Source organism: Mustela nivalis (genome assembly GCF_964662115.1).
Source record: "Mustela nivalis genome assembly, chromosome: 14".
Taxonomy (NCBI): Eukaryota; Metazoa; Chordata; class Mammalia; order Carnivora; family Mustelidae; genus Mustela; species Mustela nivalis.
In genome coordinates this window covers 54,632,342-54,657,819 of record NC_139033.1, presented here as the reverse complement: position 1 = coordinate 54,657,819, position 25,478 = coordinate 54,632,342, and the positions used below count along the sequence as shown (strand labels likewise).

General features: G+C 43.9%; 1 protein-coding gene across 22 annotated transcripts in view; it reads left to right on the top strand.

Annotated features, from left to right (window-relative positions):
- FHOD3 (formin homology 2 domain containing 3) overlaps nt 1-25,478 on the top strand; it is a 456,221-nt gene that overhangs the window by 333,718 nt on the left and 97,025 nt on the right. For 6 of the 22 annotated variants that reach the window (XM_082699502.1, XM_082699483.1, XM_082699486.1 and 3 more), the window contains exon 11: nt 11,717-11,824. The exons of 6 other annotated variants lie outside the window; for them this stretch is intronic. In XM_082699502.1, the coding sequence (XP_082555628.1) occupies nt 11,717-11,824 (108 nt within the window). Of the gene's footprint in view, nt 1-2,851; nt 2,939-5,929; nt 6,278-6,677; nt 6,753-11,716; nt 11,825-25,478 lie in introns of all 22 variants that reach the window. 10 more of the 22 variants (XM_082699497.1, XM_082699498.1, XM_082699496.1 and 7 more) reach the window with 6 other exon arrangements.

Below are 25,478 nucleotides of genomic sequence, written 5' to 3'. Positions count from 1 at the left end.
TCATAGCCAGGGTAATAAGGTAAGAAAGATATGAGAATTTGAAAGCAATAACCACAACTGTCATTACTTACAGATGATATGATTGTCTACATAGGAAGTCTAAAAGAATCTACATAAGATATATTACAGTCAATAAATATGTAAAGGTTGCTAGATACAAGGTAAATTGTTTTTAAAAAGTCATATCAACAAATAGAAAAATGAAGTTTAGAAATTGATAAATGATATCACTTCTTGGCCTTTTGGCTAAGATCAAGTGTAGAAATTGATAAATGATAAAAATTTATACCTAGAAATACATTTAACAAAAGGTATGTAAGATTTCTACTGAAAAATTACCACACCATTAAGAGAGAGTAAAGATGGTTGCAATAAAATTAGATCTAAATAAAGACTATACCAGGCCATGGTTTGAAAGACTCAATATATAGATGTCAGTTCTGCAAATTTGTACATAAATTTAATATAATCCCAAGCAGTAGCCCAGCAGGGTTTTATGGAAACTGACAGCCTGATTCAAAATTCTAGTAGAAATGAGAAGAACCTTCATTTATTAGAAAAACCATGAAATGAATCCAAAGGCAACCCAGAGAGGGAAAAGATTCTTGCAACACATTAAGTTCTTAATCTCTTTTTTTAAAAGATTTTATTTATTTGACAGGGAGAGACACAGCAAGAGAGGGAGCACAAGCAGTGGGAGAGAGGAAGAAGCAGGTTTCCCCATGAGCAGGCAACCCGATGTGGGGCTCGATCCCAGGACCCTGGGATCATGACCTGAGCCCAAGGCAGATGCTTAACTGAATGAACCACCCAGGGGACCCCCAAGTTCTTAATCTTAAAGAAGTCCTATTTCCCTCTCTCTCTCTCTCTTTTTTTTTTTGGATAGTCAGTGCCCTTTGTGTCCTGTTTCAAATTTTTTTTGCCTACACCAAGGTCTTAATGGTATCCTCTTACATATCCCTCTAAAAGCTACACACAGATTAGATGACTAAAATGAAATAGACAAAACCTGCCAAATTTTGGCCAGGATGTGAGACAGCCAGGATGCATATATACTACTAATGGGGATATGCATTTTAAAAAACTGTTTAACATGCTCTAACAAAGATGAACCCAAGCATAAATGATGCAGAAATGCCATTCCTGTATACATACTGCCTAGTAATATAAACATACAGTCGATGAAAGACATATACTGCTATGCTCGTAATAGCCCTATTCAAAATAACCTCAAACTGAAAAGTGCCCAGTTATCAACAGTAGAATGGGTGATAACTAAATTGTGGTCTAGTCATACAAGGGAGTATTATATAACAGCGAGCAAGAATGATCTTCAGTGTCACATAACAACATAGATGAATCCCACAAATGTTATGTTGAACAAAAGAAGCTGGACAAGAGTCCTTCTAGCCAGAAGGAAAACCCGCCAGGCTAATCTCTGCTGTTTGAAGTGAGGTAGGGAAGGGAAGCAATTGGAAGGGAGCATTGAGGGAGTCCTGGTTATGGGGATGTGTTTCTTTTGTGAAACGTCAGTGATTTGTTTACTATACTGAATGTACTTGATACTTCAGTAAGAAGAGAAAGCACAGGGGAAGGACAGCGGGGGCAGAAGAGTTAAAGATCTTGGCAAAATGTTGCCTGGGGAAGGGGGGGTAGGGTGGCTTCGTGAGGACTGAAGGCATGAAAGCACTAGCCACGTTGAGAAGGTAGAGGAGGGACACAAAGAGATGGCAGTGGAGCCCTGGAGGGGGCAGGGGAATGAGAGATGGAGGTGAGTGAGAGTTTGGGGTCAGGGTGCGGTAGGAAGTTGAGATGTATGTTTTCCAAGGTGGACTGGTTCTGTATGATGGTGAGGTCCAGAGCATGAGGGCCAATGTGAGAAAAGGTGAGCATCACCGAAGTTAAGAACGCAAGGGACGGAGAAATCCGCAGGGCCTGGGGTAGAGGTTCTGTGTGGAGAGTGACGTGAGTCAGTGTGGACCAGGCTCAGAGCCCAGAGGAGGTTGTAATGATTCGGTTATCAAAGTCTGTACTCCTGTAGCTTCAAGGACAAAACCCTGATTAAACTGTCTTAAGCGCCAATTTGAATTTATTATCTTCCGTTAGTGAACAGCGAGGGTAGGGCTTCGGAAGTACTGGGTCCGAGTGTTAAAACTGTCACGGGGTGGCTACCTGCAACCCCCGACCCCCCACCTCTGCTGTCCTTGGGTCGGCTTTGGTGACAGGCAGCCGTCCACAACTCACAGCTACACACTTTGGGGGCCCGTATGGTTATATGTCCCGGGAGGCACGAGGAGAAATCTCAGGGGTGACATCACTGACCCCATCAGGACCCTGTGCCCACCCTTGAGGTGGCAGCGGATCAGCCCCTGCACCACGTGTCCTGGGGGCCAGGGAGTAGAAGGTAAAAACCATGTCCCCTGTGGAGGTAAGTGCCAGATCCTCCTGACCCTCCGTGGTTTCTAGCCCAGAGGGGTGCGGTGAAGTGAGGACTCTGGCTTTCTGCAGGAGCTGGGACGAGGCCAAGAACACTCACCACTCCATTCTGTGCGGAGGAGGGGCCTGCCCGAGGCCTTGTGGTGGGGGAGGGCTGCAGGGCGGGTGGGGGTGGGGTGCTTCCAGCCAACCGGACAGAGAAGCTTGGCCCGTGCTGGCTTATTGGATCTCTACCCACACTCAGATTTCCTCATCTCTGAACTGTCTCCTCTCTCCTGACAGACTGAGTGCGTTCTTTTCATTTCGGCCAGCTGCAGTGTTTTGTTTACAGTTTTGCTCTGTCTTCTGTTTGTAACGCTTATCTCGCTTTTCCATCTCGTGTCTCTGCGTTTCTCCGTTCCTGCCCTTGTCTCAGGGAAGAGGAGGAGGAAGAGGAGCCAGTCACGGAGCCCAATTCAGAGGAGGAGAGAGAGGATGACGCCCCCTGTCAGGGCAAGGACAGGTACCAAGCCGGGACCCTCCCAGGCTCCCACTAACAGCCTGAGGGCCCTTCCTGGTAGAGAGTTTGCAGCCACCTTTCAGAAATCTCCCTTCCTCACTGGCTCCCACTGCCAATCCTCACCCTGAACACAGAGCCACAGAGTGCCTAGGTGTGTAGAAATAACTGAGCACGTGTTCCTTAGAGGGCTGCACTTTCCCTTCTTGACCTTGCTTTGCGGGAAAAATCACAAATCACGTAGCTGGTTTTCTCCCTGCTGTTCCCTCCCTCATTAGTGTTTGCTTAGTTGGACACCAACCGGAAGGAGGTTCACGTCTGCTCGGAGAACGTTACTAACCCTTTCAGCAGTGGAGGAAAGATAATTCCATGTGTCCCCTTCCTCCTGTAGATTCTACCAATATAATAGTGGCTAAAGAGTGTGGACAACGACTGTGTTATTGATGCGGGATTGTTTTTGATCCAAGTGGACAGGACTGCTTTTCACCCCATGCAGCCCAGAAGAATTTCCCATGATTTGTTTTCACTCTGAGAATAAGTACTCTCATTCTACAGGCTTTCGAGGGAGTTTACTGTCCTCTGCTCATACCTTCCAAGGATACCTTCTTTCTTTGTTTTTCTTTTTCTTTTTTTTTTTTTTTAAAGATTTTATTTATTTGACAGAGATCACAAGTAGGCAGAGGGGTAGGCAGAGAGAGAGAGAGAGAGGAGGAAGCAGGCTCCCCGCCGAGCAGAGAGCCCGATGTGGGGCTTTATCCCAGGACCTGGAGATCATGACCTGAGCTGAAGGCAGAGGCTTAACCCACTGAGCCACCCAGGTGCCCCGAGGATGCCTTCTTTCTGCCTTCAGGCAATGTTAACAGATACAGGCATCCTGCAGATATTTTTAATTTTATAGGTATTTTTGCAGATTGATGTGTTTATAAAAAAGAAAAAGTAATTACCAGTGATTTCATTTTCTAAAATTCAAAAATAATTCTAAAGTTGATTTTTTTTTTTGTTTAACTGATTACCACTGCAAATTGACAATTTTACTGTTTTTTCCATAAATGAGCAAGATCAAAGAAATTTTGGATAAATTAGGGTGAAACCTCTTTCTTGCAAACTTGAAAATCAGTGGAATTTTTTGCTGCTCAGCCTCTTTCTCCAAGCCGCCAGTGCACAAAAAAGGGGTCCGTTTGATACGCTGAGATGCCCGCCATTCCCAAGAGCCATGGGATCCTCTCTGATCAGACAAACTAGTGATTTGTTTCCTTGCTTTGGAAATGGCTGGGGAGAAGCCAGCAGGGCGCCGGTGTGGAAAGAGAAAAAGAATGACCTGGTCACAAAGAGTGAGCCACCCTTGTCCAAATGCCGGGGGAGAAGGGTGATCATTAGCCAGAGCCCCTCACCAATGGGGAGCTGCCATGCCTGGGGGTAATGATACCCAAGGGTGCTCTAGGGAGGAAGGAAGCTTGGTTGATAGTCCCACCATAGGTTGAAAACCAGCCACAGGAGATCCTGTAGACCCTCAGTGAATCCACTGGTCTGGCTCTCTATGAGCTTACATGTGCGTGGTCTGTCCCGCCCACACAAACCCATCTGCCCTCAGCTACTCTCGTGGTACAGCCCCTCCGACCAGATGGAAGAGTCTGGCCAGAGAGAGCAACCTTCAAAGCATCCCTCTTGACCTTGTGCTCTCTTTACATGGGACTGGAACTTCCACAGGTAAATGGTGGTTTATTGCTCTAAGGTCTTTTTTCTATAAGACCTGATCCTGGAGGCATCCTTGATCAAACTAGAGTTAGGCTTTCCAGCTTTAGGAAATAAAGTGGAAATGGTAAACACTGGGCCTGGATCTCCACAGTGGCTGAGGTACTCATTAACCTTGACCTGGATGTATTTATTTCTTGGCATAATCCAATCAGACCTCCAAGTGGCGAGAAAGATGCTCCTTACTTCTGTTGGGTTAGTGTCTCGCCCTGCGTGTTCTGCCTGCTGGCTGCTGTTTTGTGTGTGCATGCTGTGTGTCCTGGGCCTTCGCTGAGCACTGAGACGAGGTCTCCTGCCATCCCCCGGCCCCCTCATCCAGCCAGGGGAATGGCTGTGTCCCTGCCCTTCTACACACAGGGACCTCTGAATTTGAGGTAGAAAAGAAAATGGGTCTCGTCCCATTCCCGAATAAGCATGGCTGGGAGTCAGGTTCTCCGGGAGAATGACCATGGTCTTGAAAAAATGCAGTTTAACAGATTCTCTGTGTACCTCCAAAGATCTCAGTGGTCCAAATGCAGTTCTGTGAAGATGGAAAAGTTTTACAATTGTGGCAGAACTGGGCGCCCTCCAGGAGTCCAGATGTCTAGGGCTTAGTCATAGAGGTGGGCTGTGGGGCAAGTGTGAGGTGGGGCAAGTGTGAGGTGGGTAAAACTTGACTTGCGTGCACCAGTCCCTCTTTTCTGGCTGTTGGCATTCCTTGCTGGCATCTCTTCTCCTTTGTCCTTTTCTGTGCATGCTTTTGAGGAAGCACCTGAAAGCAGGAGCCTAAAGGACAAGGCTTGGCAGATACTTCTTCCTCCAGGCTGGGCTTTTTAGGAGGAGGACCGAACTTCAGTTGGACCAAGAGAAAGAAATGAAGTTCAAATCGTGGAAATTCACATGCCAGTACAGTCAGTGGGGAGAGCCTGGGGAGACTGGGGAGATACTGAAGAGGAGCCTTAGGGGCTCCATGAAATCCCCACACACAAGCCTGTGAAGGCCTGGAGGCCAACTGGTTTGCAGGGGTGGGTCCTTGCATTCGTCCACTTCTGGGAAGTCTTGCTTCCCAGATTGACAGGCCCAGGGTGCCGGGATTGTGGGGCAAACTGAAGCTTCTGGTGGTGGGCTTCCATGCTGCAGCTCAAGACACAGCTAGATTCTGGAGTGAAGCGCCTGTAATGGTAGTGGGGTTCCTGTGTCTTATTCACTTTCCTAACCTTTGCTTCCCTTTCCTTTCCCCCGCTTCCTTCCTCCCTGCTGGGGCAGCAGAGAGGCCAGACCTGCCTCGGAGCAGACCCCCGCCGGCGAGGATGCTGCACCCGAGAGCTCAGCCCTCTCCAGGGCCACCTCGCAGGGAAAGCGGCTTCCGGCCAGCCCTGCGGTGGGGAGTCCCTCGCGCAGCGGGTCCTCCGGGCCTGCCCTCCTGTCACCTCCCCTGACCCCTGCCTCTGCCTCCCGGCCCTCGTCTACGGCACCTGGTCCCCTGAAGGCATCACCGACCATAGAAAAGCTGCCCTATGTGCCCCACAGCCCTTTCCACCTCTTCTCCTATGACTTTGAGGATTCACCCTTGTCCGGCAAGGAGAAGGAGGCCGAGGCGCAGAAGGAAAGCAGGTAGATCCCGCCTCCTGGAGGCCTGTGTGAGCTTCACCCTGGGAGGGCCGCAGAGCACGTTGTCTGAACCTTCCCGCTTGCCTTCAGCTGTGTTTGTGTGGCTTCCAGTCCAACTAGAGGGCAGCTGTGGCGTCATCTAACTCCCTAACCACTAACTAACTACCAGGGTTCAGGCAAGAGCAGAAAATTGTCATTCGTTTGAATCAAAGAGCTCTTCTATTACACAATTACTAAAAATGGATTTTTAAGCATCAGGTTTTTAAAAATATGCATGGTCTGACAAAATTGATACATTTTGCCCCTACCTGTGTGGGCCTTGTTTGACCTGCGGAGCGTAGCACGAAGGGTTCCGCCCTCTTTTCATGTGGTGTTTTGAGTGGGATTTTCCTTCCTTTAATAGTCCTTCTGATTCCCCCCATTTGAGCACGTATTCCGCGTCTGAACCCTACAACTTCCGGTCTTTCTCTTCTAATAGGTGGGTGTCTTTATTTTCTCTCCCTTTTCTAGAGCTTTCTGGTTTGATTCTAATGTATGTGGGTTTCTTTCAAGGATCTCCCCGTGAGATGGCAAGGAATTGTGGTTTGAATCCCTTCACAGGCATTGATGCAATTACATTATTAAGTATGAGCGCTCTGATGATTCTTGTAAAAATTGGAGAGAGGAGCAGAGGGAGGGAGGTGTGCAAGTCAGAACTGCACGAGAACATTTTGGCAGCTGCTCGTCACGTGCCTGTGTGCCTGCCCTTCACAGTTGCCTGGCTTAGGAGTTCTCTGCAGGGTGGGGAAAGGGGGGCAGAGGGTTTGAATATTTTGAGCCATCAATTGTCTAAAATCAATGATTGATGATACTGATGGCTTCTCTCTTAGAGTGATAATCATTGGTAATACTGACCTATTTATTATGAGCCAGGCCTATACTTTCCATGAAATTAGCATCTTAAAGAGTTAATGCTGAGAGGTAGTTTCTGTTACCAGTCCTTATTTACAATGAGGAAACTAAGGCAGGGACAGCCAGGGAAGTGGGGAGTGGTTTCTACCCCAAGCGCTGTACTCCAGGTTTTGGTCCTAACTTGTACATTGCACAGTTCTCTTTTAGAGAGTCTCTCTCTCTCCTTCTTGGGCTCATCTGTGCAGCAGCTCCAAATACCAGGCCTGAACCTTGATCCCTCCCCACCAGGGGTTCTCGAGGAAAGTCCTTGTCAACAAAGTGCTTTTGCCCGAGCCTGCATTTGGGGGACCCTCGATCTGGGGGCTGAGCAAGAAGTTATGCCTTGTTTTGAATGAAGGCTTGTGGGACCCAGACTTGAAGAACAGCATCTTCACACCACAAATAGGACCAGTTGCAACAGGTGTTGGATACTCTATCTAATAAATATAATTAATTTAGAAGTGTGACCATCAACCCTTCTGCTTACATACAAACTAAGAATATTTTGAAACTTCACTCAAGGTTTCTTGTTTTGTTTTATTTAATTAAATATTTATTTATTTATTTAGAGACAGAGAGCATGCACACACGGTGGGGGAGGGGCAGAGGGCAAGAATCCCAAGCAGACTCCTCTCTGAGTGCGGGCCCTACACGGGGCTTGATCCTATGACCCATGAGATCATGATCTGAGCCAAAACCAAGAGTCAGATATTCACCAACTGAGCCATCCAGGTGCCACATACTTCTCTCAAAGTTTTAAATAGCCTGCCTGTAGTTTTTTGTTAGGAGTTTAAACTGTTGTGAAAGATATAATTTGTCTATTGTCTATGTGCTTTAAATTCCTTTTTGTCAAAACCTTGGGGTTTCCGATTTAAATGATTAAATTCTGGGAAACACCTGCATATGCCTCATTGGCAAAGCCTGTCCTCAGATGAATGAGGCTGAGTTTCTGTCAGAAAAAGTATGACTTCATATTTCAATTCCGATACATGCATGTCCCTGTGACGACCATCTCACTTCTAGAATTGAGAAACAAAAATGGACAGACTGTGAGTTATTTGGATAATTGTTCAGGTATTTTGAAAAAAAAAAAAAAAAAAAAAGCATTATGCTTGTTTTATTACCTTCATGTCATTTCAGCACAATTCCCAGGTAGGTGGGCAGGTAGATAGAGGTGGTGTGTGAGGCCTGGCTCTGAGGTTGCTCCTGAATAAACTAGGGCCTTCTCCTTCCTCAGTATATCTTAAGGGTTTCCCTCAAGAGGGAGACTTTCCCACACTGTGCCTTTGCCTGGTATCCTGGAGGTTTTGCCGCTCAAAACACTGCCCCATGCTGGTTGGCCTGGGTAAGGGTGTTGCTTTTTCCCCTAAAAGCAGAAGGCAGTTGTGAAGGCGAGGCAGGAGAGGAGAACTTGGAGACCCTAGGAGTGGCCACAAATAGACCCATTTTAGGAAAAGAGCAGATACAAAACTCGTGGCTCTGAGCTCACCTCCTCTTGTTTGCAGGGTGGCATGGTATGCCTGCTGGAGTGTGTGAGCTCCACTTTGAGCACCTTACACTACAGCTTCTCTAGCAGTCTCTTCTAGGTCTCAAACTGTGGGCTTGCTAGATCTCTCACTTGATTTTTCTGGAACATCTCCAACACAGCTCTTAGGTCCTCCAAGAACAGTATTTCTGTGCAAGTTAAGAAATGTACCTTTGACTGGAATAAAAATAACTTGGTAATCTTGTGTTCCCCAGTAGGGTGCTGTTAGCCTGTGAGGGTGACTCTGGGCTTCCTGGTGATGGCCTCACAGGCTCTGATGGAGCTTTCCTGGGTCCAGCTCCCTCCCATTTGGTCGTTGCCTCTGCTTCTAGTCCTGGGGGATGGGAGTATGAGAAATACGTACGTTGCTGGAATGAACGTACACACAAATTAAGAAAAACAGCTTCTTGTTTGTGCATAAGGATTGCCTTATATTTAACCGATGAATTTTTATAATTTTTAATCTTTTGTCTGACAGGAATCTGAATGCCGTATAAATATTGTTTGTACCTATTAATTTTCTGACATTCACTCACTGTGGTTTTCATGGAGTCTGTACGGCCCAGTGGTGGACTGCCACTGAACCGGTTCTAGTAGATACCAACCAGGTAGTCCTCGTAAAGGGCCAGAGGAGAAAAGTACAGTGAATTGAGTGAGTTGTATGATCCAGTTTGTTGGGCTGAAAATGAGAAGCAAAACTGAACAGACTGGGAGGTATTCCAATTTTAATTGCTCAGCCATTAAAAAACCAAAGCAGGGGGAATATGCATTATGCTTGTTTTTATTTCCATCAGGTCATTTAAACTCCATTTTAGGAAAGTAATCCTGTTAAAACAATCTCCAAGATGTCCCCTTTTGGTGGGAAGGGGATGGTTTTAGATGCTTGTGTAGAGTAACAGGCTGAGTGCCCAGGCGGCTGGGGGATGCGGGCCGCAGCCTGAGGTCTCAGAGCTTCTGACCGCGGCCACCTTCCTTGCCCATGTCACAGTGCTCTCTGCCCCCGTCTCTGCCTCTTCTTCGCTCCTGAGCTTTTTTTCTCCTTTCTCTGCTGCCTCCTTTCTTTGTATGTTCTTCTCATCCTTTGCCTTTTGCCTTCTCCGTGCTCTGTGGTTTGGGAGCACTCTCGAAAAGTCAAACCAACCCTCACATGGAGAAGCAGTTAACCTATTAGACACACAGAGGGTTGGGTTTTTCAAGAGAAAAGAAAAGGAATGCCCAGAAGCCACGTCCTATGAAGGTGATGTGTTCATTGAGGAGGACGGTGTGGGGTAAAATTGTGTGAGCTGAGCCTTCTTCTGCCTTGTGGCAAGTCTCAGTCCTAAGCACGGCCTGACACGTGATCCCAAATATACATGAAGAGCGGTAGCTAAGCACACCAGACTTAGCAGCACAGGATAGATGTGGGGTAATATAAATGTTTTGCTTCCCATTAAAGCAATGTAATTTCTGAAGGCAAATGGAAAATATATGTCTATATTGCACTTTTTAAAATAGATGGCCTATTTTTAATTTTTTTCTATACATAGCTTTTGATTTGGAGAATATTTTTATACAGTTGTAATCTAACTTGGTATAAATAGTATATTCTGATGTTTTACTTGAGCATGCATATAAACATTTCTCGTCCTATCACATACAGAATTGGCAGTCATTTTAATGGTTGCATAATATTCCATCGATAAATAACAGATCACACTTTTCCACCATTCTTGCGTTGTTACCTATTTGGGTAATTTCTACCTTTTCTACCATGATCTTAATAATTTTCCAGTGACTATCACCATGCATGACATTTTCCATATGCAATTAACCATAATTATGTTGGCTTCCCAAAAGTAGGCTTAATTCTGTGAAAAGATATCCACATTTGAAGTTAAGTTGCTTCCTAGAATGATTTGTGCTAATTTCTGTTGATGGAAGCTTGAACTGGTTTCACTGGGTGTAGGAAGCTCTTTGTATATTTGTACACTTATAGTGACCCATGAGGTCCCATATACCCAAATACAGTGTCCCCAACCAGTTTAGGTAAAGGAGTCAACCCTGCCTTGTGGCTGAGCAGATTGAGAGGAGGAGCTCATTGAATCTCATTATTTGTAACTAATCATGAGTGTCTGCTCCCCAACCCCTTATTCCCCACCACAAGGGCTTCAGGTTATGATATGTTTTCTGGGAACACACTGAGGGATAATAGCTAAACACAAACTGCTAAAAAGGACAGCTATTCTAAAAAAGAGAAGGAAAATTCTAGAATTTTACAAATCCCAAAACTTGTCAGAGATGACTGGGAAATGATAGACTCATATAAACCCGATGGCTGTACTCTTGGTTCAAAAAAAAAAAAAAAAAAAAAAAAAAAATATATATATATATATATATATATATATATATATATATATATATATGCTGAAAATATGAATATATGTACCTCTGGTCAGCAGGCCAGTCCTGAAGGTCTGAGAACATTTTCTCCTTGGTCATCGAGCATGTGACAAGATGATATTTAATGAAGGGCATTGACTGGGAAATACCTACGGCAGAATATTTACTATGATGTTTGTTTAGCTCATCATGTGGTATTTTCTATAGATCTTTAATGGATTTAACACTAGTTATACCACCATGGGAAGCATGAAGAATCTTCATATTTTCAAATGAAAATAATTTGGATTCTTTGTTAGCAAAAAATATTAACATACATTTAAGAAGGAAATATGAAGGTTTTATTTAAACCTTTTGTCATATATCCTGCTGCCTAAATGTTGGCCTTTGGGAAACCTCTCTAAATGAGAAGTAATCAAAACAAAGCAGTTAGTAAGTCAGTCAAAGCAGTTAGTAAGTTAGAATAATCACTAACGGGATTAGCATTTCTAAGCCTGATTTTCTTGCAAAAATTAAGATAGTTTGCTAAATGTTATTCATTTACTGACTTGTACTCATTTCTCTGTCCTTCCACACTCCTCCCCACCTTAAACTTCTGCACTGTTTAGATACAACAGCCTTGGCAACACCTCTTATCACTCAAGACCTTCTGGATCTGCTGTGCCTGCCACTCCCACATCATCTCTCTCAAACCCACCAGAGGCCAGGCCAGAAAGGTAGGTTTTGTAAGAAGCATGCAGATCACGTCACTGTCCTCCAGTGAAGGAAATCAGTTTAAGAGTAACTAAAGGAAAAGTATAAATAAAAAGCATAATCTGAGATGTTTTCCTTTACATAATGTAGTCCAGAGGCAAGAATATCTTCTTTCCACTATCAACAAAGTAAATATTTTATTAGAGGTGATATTTGTTACTGTTGTCTCATCTCCCTACAAACTTCCCATAGAAAGTATAAAAATTTGTTTCCCAAGTACGTAAATGTGAATGCTTTGATTGACCTGTGAAAAACCATTCTAGGTTTTGTGTAAGGTCTGCATTTTGTCCTATCAACATCAGTTTTTACCTTGCAATGATTAACTCCATATAAATCAGGAGGTAGTAGGCCCATTAAGGTCAATGCCTTAATGTAATTAGTCCAGGACCTACCAGAAGAGAAAAGAATTGCACGGGTCCATGGAAGGAATGTAACTTGGCAAGAGTATTAGACCACTAGAAATTAACTAATTATTACTTCTGGAAGCGAGTGATTGCATAAGGATGTGTTTACAAGGAAAAGGTAAGACCTGTAATTTTAGAACAATTAAAAACAGTTACCCTTATATGGTAAGAGTGCTGAGTTAGAGAAGACTGGCTAGGGTTACAACATACTCACTGGGAAGTTATTTAATACCTGAGGGTGAAATGCCACTTATGCCAACTCTTACCTTAGAGGGTGGTTTTGATGAGCCAATGAAAAGGTACCCATGAAAGCACTGTGTGAACCCCACTATGTGGGTCAGTGGGAAGTGACAATATGTTTTAAGATAGAACATCCGTGTCTCATGATCAGAAATCTAGACAGGAGCGATTCAGAGTTTGCCTCAAATCATGAATTAAAACAAACTCGACCTGTATTCCGTACTCTGATTGTCTTCTGTGTATTCTGAAGTACGTTTTGTTGAGTGTGGCTGGTGGTTAGAGGTTTGGTTGGGATGGATAGCAGACAAGACCTTACAGTCCCAGGGAGAGGGGGCTGTCCAGTAGGCTTTATCTCACCACCCATCACATTATTTTCCAAGGTGGCACCTAAGCACCTTGTTGTCAAAATCTCAGGCTCCACAGCCCAGCATGGCCCTGGGCTGGGCATATTTGGGCTTAGTTAGGTCTTGACAATAAGATAACAAGTTGGTTACCTTGACGACCCTGTCCTACACCCTAGGGTACCTCTTCTCAGGATCAGCTGAGATAACTTCTGGTCCCAGAGAGGTCACCAATGAAGAAGATCCTTATCTTAATAGATGTGAGATTGAAGGCCAAAGTCAGGAAATTAGAATCTTACTGATATTACATCTCAAATCTTACACGTGCTAGGTGGACAGCAACTTGGGAAGAAGAACCATTCATTGCTGTGTCCCCCATAGTACCTGGGGCCTGGCTATGGCAGAGATGGCAGGAAACACTAGTTGAATGATCAGGTGAATTATCCCCTTATTGGTTGGGGGAACAGTGTGGAGGTCCCTGAAGTTGACAAGTTATAAGGATGGGAAGTTTGCAGGTTTCCAAAGCCCTGGGCTTTGTGGGAAACTTCCCTCGGGTCCTAAAGAAGAAGCTCCAGTCTCTGCCTCTTTCCCATCCCCTGGAAGCCCAGTTCCAGGTTAGAGATGGGGAGTCCTCTGGAAAGACCCTGCCCCGGTCTCCTCCTCTGTTTGGCTGAGAGTCTCCTGGAGCCCAGGTGGGGTGGGATGAGGATTAAAAGAGGAATGTGGGGCTGGACCCCAGAGTGTCTGGGGAGGAGCCTAGTCTTCCTCCTGAGACCTCCGGAGCTGTTAGGGTTTGGAAGCGTTGGTGAGGTGCTCTAACACATCCAAAAATGGACCCAGTGGGTTGAGGCCACAGGGACAGAGGCTACGAGAAGCTGTGTCTGAGTCCGAGAGAGTTGACCATGCCCAGGAAGGGCAGTGGCCATGGGGCTTGAGAGGAGCTATGGGTTTGGGCAGACTTGGAGGAGGGTGGGAGCAGGGCTAGTAGAATGAGTGAGGGGTCAGGTTTGCTCGAACATGAGAGTGTTAGAAACTAGCAACTGAGACAGAAGGTACTGGAAGAAAAGCAAATCGAAGGTGGAGATGTTTAACCTGGGGCATGCAAGGCATGAGGAGTCTGTATGACACCCAGGGAGATGTTGGGGGGCCCCAGGGAGGTGGACCCAGTGGTCCTTGGCTTGAAGAAGGTAGTGGCATGAAATCCCTCCAGGCAGCCTGCTGACACCTGGTGACCAGAGAAACCAGTAACGGGGCCTTTCCTTTCCTAAGTGGTCTGTTCTCTCTTACAACCATCTCTGCCATAGAGAGTTCTTTACTGCACCTTCTGCCACATCCACTAGCAAGTAAAGATGCAAAGGATTTATCACTTCCTTTACATTTGCATGATTTTTCCCAACTATCACTGTCTATGGCTTTGAAAAACCATGTGATGAATCATTTGAAACATCAGATGTGCTGTTCTGTTATTAAGACCAGCAGGTCCCCAGGCCTGACTGTGCCGCCATGTTTCCTCTTGCCTTGCTGGCTTATATTGGTGACTGTAAAAATAAGGAGGACCCCAACTCCAACTTACACTTGTATACCATCACCCAAATACATGATGTCAGTTGTACATATCATAATATATAATTTAATACAGCTTAATTTTTTTCTTTTTCATTTTTGACTACTGGATTCTTTGGATATCACTCATAATTTGTTTTCATGTTTATGACTATTTCTTGCCCTATTAAGGTATATGATTGTTTTTACTGAGGTATATGCTTCAGTAGAATTCGTAATGCTATTAAGATGTTTTATATACACATAATTATTGAAACCAAGATGAAAAACTCAGGAAAGACATTAAAGCATTACGAACAAGAGTTGCATTTTTGCAGGGAGAAACCACGTCTTCTGTTAACACACTCCTGACAAATAAACAGCTTGTCAGGGTGATGTGCAGTACTGGAAAGAGCTAGAATTCTACTTCCTTGATTTGGAAATAAGTCTCCTTTCCCTGAAGTCCTAGGAGAATCAAGCCAACTAAAATACCTCTTCAGGCAGGTCGGGCCACTTACAACAGGCCTAGATACCACTAGGCATCATTGTGAGCTTAGAGTTTTCCATATTTTTCCCAAGCATACTAGTATATTGGACACTAATCAAATTTGGAATGATAAGTTGACCTAGAAAGGAAGAACTGAAGAAACAATATACAGAATTAAGTCAAGGCAAGGGTATTAAAAGGAAGCCATCTCCAGATCTCCTCATTATGTCATTACAGCCTCATTTATAGGGCTCTTTTTCAGAAACAGCGTAACTTTAATTTTCATGAAATCGGAAGTTGAGTTGTGCCAAAACAAGAGAAAATAAGAAAACCAGAACTATTTGCAAAGGCCCTTGAAGATATAAGAAGCAACTGTTTACCAAAAGCAGACTTTCTAAATGCTTCAATTTTGAAAATGTGCTTTCTGAATGGAAATGTTCTAAATATTTTTATAAGAAAAAATTAGAAGACTATTTGAACCATTCATGTTGAGTATTCAAATGAGACAAACAAGCAAACAATAATTACACCACAGCAAATGTGTCTGGGAAGTTGGGAAGAGCAGACGGCACTCTCTTTCCATCCCTGCAGTGACATCTCCATCTTGTGGGCCTTTTCAGAAATGGCAGTCAGGTGCTCATTTCGTGTGGTGACCTCAGTTACTGGGTGACTGAGCAGGGGTCAGAAGTCCAGTGCCTGGGGTTGAAAGTACTTTGAGTCCGTCAGTCTCGGTGCTGGGCCTGGGGAATACGCTGATAACAAGGCCCGGCTTATACCATGAAAGGGGGCGTTAGGGCCACACACTGAGTGCTCCATGGGAGCACACTGGGAGAACCCCAGGCCCAGATTTCAGGCGGTCAGGGGGGAACTTTGTACACTTATTGAGCTGAAACCTGGAGGGTCAGTATGTGCCTTAAGCAATGATTGTGTTCTCTCTTTCACTTACAGCAGTACCATTGGTTACTGGAAAGGACAGTCACCTGCCTGTTCTATGGATTCCTATCAAGAGCCTTTAGAAAAATTCAGGAAATGTCTGCCCCATATAGTTGTCCCAGCAGAGTTTTTCCTACTTCCTGGATGACAGTAAACCCACGTATAAGTAATGGCAGCTCCATTGGGAGTAATAATGCATAAAAGGGACGAGTAAAGGATGCAACTTTAAATTTTATTTTTATGTGGGCTTTGCATGTACAACGCACAGCATTTAAAAGGTTATATAATAGTAATACACTGTATAAACTGTTCTGCATTCTGCTTCTTCACTTAAAAAATATATCTTGGTCTCCCCCGCCTCCCCTGCCCCACCACAGTACTTAAAATTGTTGCATTCTTTTTAACGGCTGCATCCTGCTTTTTTCTCTTCATGTACCCAATTCCATACTGATGGGCCCGTGTCTTGCTGTGACCAGTGACAGTGCAGTGTAATTCGTGCCTCTGTGTCATGTAGTGTATATGTGGTTATCCATAGGATAAGGTCCTAGAAACAGATTTACTAAGTCAGTTGTTGATGCCTTTTAAATTTTGCCAGATTTCTCTTTGTGAAGACTGTACCCATTTTGATCGAAACAAGAGAGCTTGTTTGCCGATTCCTCTGCAAAAGGATCATTCAGCTTCTCAACCATTGCTCACCTGGCAGTGAAGAGTTATATGTCAGCAAAATTTAAATTCGCCCTTGTCTTACCATGAACATGATTGAACATGTTTTCATATATCCACAAGCTCTTAATACTTCCTTTTCTGGGAATGTTTGGTTCATGGTCATTGAGCTCTTACCAAGGGTGGAGGTTATTTATAGACTCTGATAAGAGCAGCCATTATTTTCCTCAGTCACTGGTCTTTTATTTCATTTCTGGTGGTTTTGCCATACAGAAAAATTTAAATTTTATGAATTAAATATGTTAATCTTTTTTTGTCTTCTGGTTTTGTGTTCCTCATGGAGCAAGCCTTTTCTCCCGTGCTTGCTTCCAGAATTTCAAGTTACAACTTTCACATTGAAATATTTTATCTATCTGGAAGTTATTTTGGCATATAGCATGAAGCGGAGACCCACCTTAAATGTTTTTGCTTGTTTGCATACTATTTATTGAATAATCCATCATTTCCCTACCAATTCATCACACACTGATAGGAACACAGATTCACACCTGGGTCTGTGTTCAGACTATTCGTTAGGTGCATCTCCCATCTCCTGTCTTCTCTGAGGCGGTCAGGTGCTCTCCCTCTTCCCAGTTCTTGTCTTTACCAGTCAGTCAGTCATCTTTGGAGGGGACTGCATCATGGGCTACTTTGAAACAGTCCTGTCATTTTTGTCATCTGCTATTATGCAGTGTTTTATGGTGATTAATATATGGAACAGAGAATGAGGGGTAACTGGGGAGCCTGAGACTGAGCAGTAAGGACTAGGAGAATGGGAGCCTGCTGTGTTGAACAGTGACTTCTCCCAAGTCAAGCTGCCCCTTGTGTGATCTCATTTCCTGTGACCCCCTTCAACACCTGTCTCCACCACTAGTGTGGTAACTTCTTCACCAGAGTGAGGGAAAATAGGCATTTTCTGCCTATTTTCAGGCTCTTCTGCTCTGACTGTAACTTGCTATTACCTCTGTCTTCTCCACGTGGGCTCTCTGTTCTGCATGGATCTGTGTGTTTATATCTTCTTGTTCTGGTCAACTTCAGCTTTTATAATCTCTTGCCTTCACTGGTACCTACATGTGCTTGAGGTTTCATTTGTTTGGTCTTCAAACCACCACTTTCTTCAAATATATGATCCGTGTGGTTTTCTCGATCTCTGATACTTGCTGGTTATGTTCCATCACATGATCTATACAGTATTTTGTTAAAAATTGTGTTAGTGGAGTCAAGACCCCCACTGTCTAGTGGAGATTTAAAGGTTTTTTTTTTTTAATTTAAATTGGTCAACGTAGATTTTTAAAAAATATTTTATTTATTTATTTGAGAGAGAGAGAGCACAAGCAGGGGGAACAGCGGAGGCAGATGGAGAAGGAGGCTCTCCACTAAGCAGGGAGTCCGATGCAGGGCTCAATCCCAGGACCCTGGGATCATGACCTGAGCCTAGGGCAGATAGGTAAGGTACTGAGCCACCCAGGTGGCTCCCCCATAAAAGTAGATTAAAAAAAAATACATAAACCTCGAAAGTCACTGAGAAAATCCTGAATAGCATATAAAATAGGACAAAAGGCATAGCCTTGCTATGTGATTCCAATTAATGGCACCCGGTTCATAACTGCCAATAGGAAATAAAAGGCACCAATTTGGATTGAGTCCCTAGCATTCGGAGCAGTCGTGTTCTCGTTTTACCATATAGACTTCCTTCTTGCCTGCCGCTAATCCCCAATCCCAGTCTTGTCACGCTGGGTTCCCGTAAGGCTCAGTGGGGTGCTCTTTAATCGCCTGTGTTACAGCCGAAGTGCAGGAGGGAGAAGCACGGGTGCGTTGGCCATGGGAGTTGGTGGTGGGTCTGGCTCCCTGATGGCAGCTTCATGCGGTGATGCCAGGTGCTGGGGGACCATCAGCCCCTTGTACTGCAGGAGGACTCTGAATCCTCAACAGACTCCAGGGACTCTTCTCCCACATGTGTTTTAGAGCTGACTCCTCACCATTCCTCCTATGAGAGATTTAGTTCCAGATCTCTGTCATGCCTGGACTAGCTATTGAGAAGTAAATGTCCTTCCGAAATACAGATCTTAGTAGGTGACTTTTCCTGCTTAGAAACCTTGAATGACCCTCACTGCCTATCAGTGAAGCCCAGCCCGATTACCATCACCGACAGGATCGTTCCCGTTGGGTCCCACATGCACCTTCCAGCTTCCTCAGCCATCATGTCCCCCACCCTCACTGTACTTGAACCCCATGGAGATGGAGAGCCACCATGAGCATACCAGACTCTCCTGAGGCCTCTTCCCTCAAATATGCTCTGTTCTTTGACTCACCTCTCCTTTATTCACTCACTGGATTCCTCCTCAACCTCCAAAAGCCATGGAGATGACATCTGTCTTATAAAAGTCCTCTGACTTCTTCAGACAAAATGAATTGCAACGTCTCTATGGGTTCACATACCTGTATTTCAGCTCTTGGTCCTTTGACTCATCATGGGTTTATCCCTTTGTTTCTAAAATGAGGTTCACAAATCTATAGTGATCTGTGGTAGTGGACATGGGTCCTACAAACCCATGGGGTCAAGATGGGTAACTTCACTAGACTGGCCATGTTATTATAAGATTTGGGGAAAATCATGAAGACAGGACTATGCTCTACAGGATCCATGTTTACATGACTTATAAAGAGGTGGTTTTTCTTTTCAGATCTTGGCTGATCTCATGCGCCTTGCCTTTTCCCATAGGATGACTGCTGCTCCTTCACTGTTGGGCAGCCGCCATTTCTCTGTCTCCCACATGAGAGACAGACCCCTGTTCGCTGCCCTGTCCTATACCTCTTTGTCAAATCAACAGGCGAACAGGTGCCTGACCAGGTTTAACCTCACAGAGTCCTCTTTTCTTTCTTTGGAAAGTGGGATTAGAATAGATTTTTTTTTAACTACATAATTCTCTCATCCTTATTTATATACAAGGTAAACATAGCAACCTTAAAGGGTACGTATTGTAATTCTGTTGGAAGTGAGAACAGTGTGCGTAATCACTCCTCAGAGAATGCAGATGGAAGAGCTACACCCACAGAGCCGGGAAAAGCAAAAAAAAAAAAAAAAAAGCCTTAAACCCGTCTCCCTGTCTTTGATGGCTAAGGTCTCCGGTATCATAGCAGTGATGATGGAGAAAAGTTGCCTGTTTCTTGGGGCTGCCTCTGGAGCTTGCTCCTTTCATTTTGAGAGCTGAGTTGTAGCCTGGAAGTGTGAAAGAAGATTATCATTTCCTCATTTCAGGGCAAGCAGATGCTTTCTAGAGTTAGGCAGGACCAAGAATTACCTCTTCTCCTGTGATCCTTAGATCGGGTGACCCCCAATTTCATAGCCAGGCTGTGAGGACAACCTCACTGCTATGCATTGTCGAATTGCCATTTTATTACTATTCTTTGATCTCTATATCTTCATATTAAATCATCTATTTGTGAATTAAGTGATCATGTCAAATATCAGATAATTTGTGAGCTTAGTTGAACTTCTGTTACTGTATCACCAGGGATAATTTTTTAATAAAAAATGTTCAGATCTGTTTCTCTTACAATTAAGACTTAACTCCAACTTACCAAAAGGAGTGTGTGTGTTTAAATAGCTTGTACAGTAATAATTGACCTAAAAAAGCTGAGCAGAAGTTTTGATGTATGTATATGCAGGTGAAACAATTATCACAATTGGGATAAGGCAAATATCTGTCAGCCCAGACATGTTCTCATACCCTTCTGTGATTATGGCTGCCGCCCCCCATCCCAAGCAACAATGGGTCTGCTTTCTATCATTATAGATTAGTTTACATTTTTTAGACATTTATATAAATGTAATCACATTGTCTGGACTCTTAGGGAGGGGTTGACTTCTTTCAATTAGCATAACCATCTTGTAAATCCATTCATTGTATTTTACGTTTAAATACTTCTTCAGTCCTTTTTATTGCTGACTAGTACTCCATTGTATAAATATACCGCAGTTTATCTGTTTACCTGTTGATGGACATTTGAGTTGTTTCCAAATTTTGGCTATGAGCATTTGTTTGCAAGTCTTGGAATGGAAATGTGCTTTCATTTCTCTTGGTTAAATGCCTAGAAATGAAATGGCCGAGTCCTATGGTAGGAGCTTGTTTAGTTTCTTAAGAAATTGCTGAGCTGTCTTCCAAAATGGTTGTACAACAGAGTACCTCTGGCCTCATAAAATGAGATGAAACGTCTTCCTTGCTCTTGAATTTTCTCTAAGACATCAGTCAACACTAGGGGTCTGGGGTAACGGGCTTGTTTAAATGCCCAGCTCTGCTATATCCGAAATGGGATGACTCTGGCCCCTGTTTCCTCAACTATAAAGGGGAGAATAAGGGAACTTTGTGCAAGAGGTCATCGGCTTAAAAGAACCATTTCACATAAAAGCATTGCCACACAGTATTGTCTCCATAAATGGTAACTCTTATTACCAGCCCCATTTCAGTGAAATGGAATTCCTGTTTCAGACATACTGGCGGGGGAGGCTTTAACCAGATGGGTTTCTGGGGCAGCCCCCGGGGCCTGGTATGGCCAAGATTAAATATTGCAATTCCTCTCCCTCAGAGTCTATCATCCGCTCGGTTGCAAAACCTCTTTCTGGCTCCTCTCCACCTGCATTCTTAGGTGGCTTCACTCAGTTGCAGTTGCCTCGGGTGTAACTAACATGACTTCAGCTTTCCAGCTGCGTTCCGGGGTGGCGCGCCGTCCCGGTGACTCAGTCGGCTGGAAACCGCTGCAGGAAGGTTCAGATCAAACCCCCAGCCCGCTCTTGCCTCTCAGCCTGGAATTGCCAGGGTCCTATTCCAGATCTAGCCTTGGCGATGGCAGCTTGACTTCTCCCCTACGTTCAGAGATTTTAGGCTCTCCACATAAAATGAGATGTGGCATGTATTGTTGTGTCCCAGATGCTGTTCTGAGCAAATCCATACCTACACTCGTGTTAACCTGACAGTGCTTCATGAGTGGCAAGTAGTATTACCACCATTTTACAAACAAGTGAACTGGGCTCACAGGTGCTCAATGATTGGCCGTGCTCAGGTTTTCTGTAAGCCTTGCACTCATTCCTTTCCGCCATAGCTGGCCCTCACACCAGCCAAGGTTAAACATCACAGCAACTTCTAATCACTGTAGGTCTTTTTCCTGGAAAACTTAATATGAAAGATAAAAATCTGTTAAAGATGCCTTTATAAGGAGAAGAACTTACCATACTAGCTTGAATTCTGGTATTTGGGTATTAGGGGGCTTTTTGTTTGTTTTTTGTTTTTTAAGGAATGAGTTGGGATAGTCCTCCTTGTATGGTCTGGATGCAGTCCAACATTGATATTATAGGTTAAGCCCATTTCCAGAAACAGGATTTACAAGACCAAGTGTATGTTCTTTTTTTTTTTTTTTTTTTAAAGATTTTATTTATTTGACAGAGAGAAATCACAAGTAGGCAGAAAGGCAGGCAGAGAGAGAGAGGGGAGGAAGCAGACTCCCTGCGGAGCAGAGAGCCCGATGCGGGGCTCAATCCCAGGACCCTGGGATCATGACCTGAGCCGAAGGCAGAGGCTTTAACCCACTGAGCCACCCAGGCGCCCCACCAAGTGTATGTTCTTACATGTTGGCTTATCCAGACCTACGGAAATTTAATTTATTAATTTTATGTTTCTAGACTTTTGTTTCCAGTATGACCAAAGTGGTTTATATGCATCTAGGACAGAAAAGCTCATGGTGGGGGCATCTGGGTGGCTCAGTGGGTTAAAGACTCTGCCTTCAGCTTAGGTCATGATGCCAGGGTTCTGGGATCGAGCCCCGCATTGGGAATCTCTGCTCAGCAGGGAACCTGCTTCCTCCCTCTCTCTCTGCCTGCTTCTCTGCTTACTTGTGATCTCTGTCTGTCAAATTAAAAAAAAAAAAAAAAAAGGAAAGAAAAGAAAAGAAAAAGAAAAGCTCATGGTGGGGGCAGGGGTGTGTGTGTGTCTTTTTATTCTCCCTTCCTGCTACAGGGATCAGTATTAGGGTGCTCAAGAGAATGGATCTTGAGTTGTTCAAGGCATTTTGTTTCATTTCCAGAAAAGAGGAACCATTCTGCATTGCTTTGAGTTAATAGCTCACGTTTCAATTTTTTCCAAATGGAAATTATTAAGGAAAGAGACATCACGTATCATTAATGCTGCCTGACAGTGCTATTGCTGTGTGCCGACCAGAGAGTCACTATGAGAAGGCTCCTTACAAGGTCCAAGTGGGCACGAGTACAGTCTGCAAAAAGGAATGGCCTATCCATTTGACTAAACTGGACCATCCTTAACTTTCTCAAATTCTGATGCTACTTTAATTTTATATAGGCTCTAATACAGCTGACATAAGGAAATTATGTTACGGTAGGCTACAGAGAAGCTTCACGGGACTTCATTAGCAGTCACTAATGGTCCACTAGTAACTTATGTATTAAGTTTTCCCTGAAATAAGCGGAAACACTTAGAAGAACAAACTAAAGTCAGAAGTATAAGGGGGGACTGGCAGGGTTCTTGTCTCGCACTTCATCCAAGAGCCCAGACCACCTAATTCGCTCCTATGTCTTGCCTCTGAAAAGAGAACTCAGAAGGTAAAGCTGCTGGGGTTTAACAAACAACCACACAGAGCAGGCTGGGAAGGTGGGCTGGATTCAAATTCCCCATGTAGGGGAAAAATAGTCCCTAAAATAATTCTCTGTAGAGTACCTTACTTTTTGTTTTAAAATTCTGGAACTAGGGGCATCTGGGTGGCTCAGGTGGTTAAGCATCTGCCTTTGGCTCAGGTTATGATCCCAGAGTCCTGGGACCATGTCCCACATCAGAGTCTTTGCTTGGCAGGGAGCCTGCTTCTCCCTCTCCCTCACTTGTGTTCTCTCTCTTGGTTTCTCTCAAGTAAATAAATAAAATCTTAAAAAAAATAAATAAAATTCTGGAACTAGACTTAACTTTTTGTTGGACAGACCCTTTGAGTATGATATAGTGTCCTTCCTCATCTCTTATTATAGTCTTTGGCTTAAAATCTAATTGATCTGATATAAGGATTGCCACTACTGCTTTCTTCTGAAGTCCATTAGCATGGTAAATTCTTTTCCACCCCCTCACTTTAAATCTGGAGGTGTCTTCGGGCTTAAAAATGAGTTTCTTGGAGGCAACATATAGATGGGTTTTGTTTTTTTATCCATTCTGATACCCTGTGTCTTTTGACAGGGGCATTTAGCCCATTAACATTCAGGGTAACTATTGAGAGATATGAATTTAGTGCCATTGTATTGCCTGTAAGGTGACTGTTACTGTATATGGTCTCTGTTCCTTTCTGATCTACCACTTGTAGGCTCTCTCTTTGCTTAGAGGACCCCTTTCAAGATTTCCTGTAGAGCTGGTTTGGTGTTTGCAAATTCTTTCAGTTTTTGTTTGTCCTGGAAGCTTTTAATCTCTCCTTCTATTTTCAATGATAGCCTAGCTGGATATAGTATTCTTGGCTGCATGTTTTTCTCATTTAGTGCTCTGAAAATATCATGCCAGCTCTTTCTGGCCTGCCAGGTCTCTGTGGATAAGTCAGCTGCCAATCTAATATTTTTACCATTGTATGTTACAGACTTCTTTTCCCGGGCTGCTTTCAGGATTTTCTCTTTGTCATTAAGACTTGTGAATTTTACTATTAGGTGACGGGGTGTGGGCCTATTCTTATTGATTTTGAGGGGTGTTCTCTGAACCTCCTGAATTTTGATGCTCGTTCCCTTTGCCATATTGGGGAAATTCTCCCCAATAATTCTCTCCAGTATACCTTCTGCTCCCCTCTCTCTTTCTTCTTCTTCTGGAATCCCAATTATTCTAATGTTGTTTCGTCTTATGGTGTCATTTATCTCTCGAATTCTCCCCTCGTGGTCCAGTAGCTGTTTGTCCCTCTTTTGCTCAGCTTCTCTATTCTCTGTCATTTGGTCTTCTATATCACTAATTCTTTCTTCTGCCTCATTTATCCTAGCAGTGAGAGCCTCCATTTTTTATTGCACCTCATTAATAGCTTTTTTGATTTCAACTTGGTTAGATTTTAGTTCTTTTATTTCTCCAGAAAGGGAATGTCTGTATTGATTAGGTCCCTAGCCTTCGGTACTGCCTCTTGTTCTTTTTTTTTGTGGTGAATTTTTCCGTCTTGTCATTTTGCCCAGATAAGGGTATATGAAGGAGCAAGTAAAATAATAAAAGGTTGGCAACAACCCCAGGAAAATATGCTTTAACCAAATCAGAAGATATCCCAAATCGTGAGGGGGGAGAAAGGGGATAAAAAGAGGTTCAAAAAGGAAGAAAGAAAAAAAAAAGAGAAAAAAAAAAGAGAAAAAAAAAAAGAAAAGAAAAGAATTAAAAAAAAATGAAAACGAATAAAGAAAAATATAAAAAAGAAAAAATACATATATTAGATAAACTAGTTAAAAAACGTTAAAAAAGAAAAGGGTAAAAATTAAAAAAAAAATTTACCCAAAGGCGAGAAAAAAGAAAAAAAAAAAAGAAAAAAATTAAATTAACTGCAAGACTAAAAAAAAAATCACAGGGAGAAAGCCATGAGTTCCGTGCCTTGCTTTCTCCTCCTCTGGAATTCTGCTGCTCTCCTTGGTATTGAAACCGCACTCCTTGGTAGGTGAACTTGGTCTTGGCTGGATTTCTTGTTGATCTTCTGGGGGAGGGGCCTGGTGTAGTGATTCTCCAGTCTCTTTGCCCCAGGCGGAATTGCACCACCCTTACCCGGGGCCGGGCTGAGTAATCCGCTCAGGTTTGCTTTCAGGAGCTTTTGTTCCCTGAGCGCTTTCCCTAGAGTTCCGGAGGACAGGAATACAAATGGCGGCCTCCTGGTCTCCGGCCCGGAGGAGCCGAGAGCCCAGGGCCCCACTCCTCAGTGCGCCCTCAGAGAACAGCGCCCAGTTACTCCCGTCTGCCTGACCTCCGGCCGCGCTCCG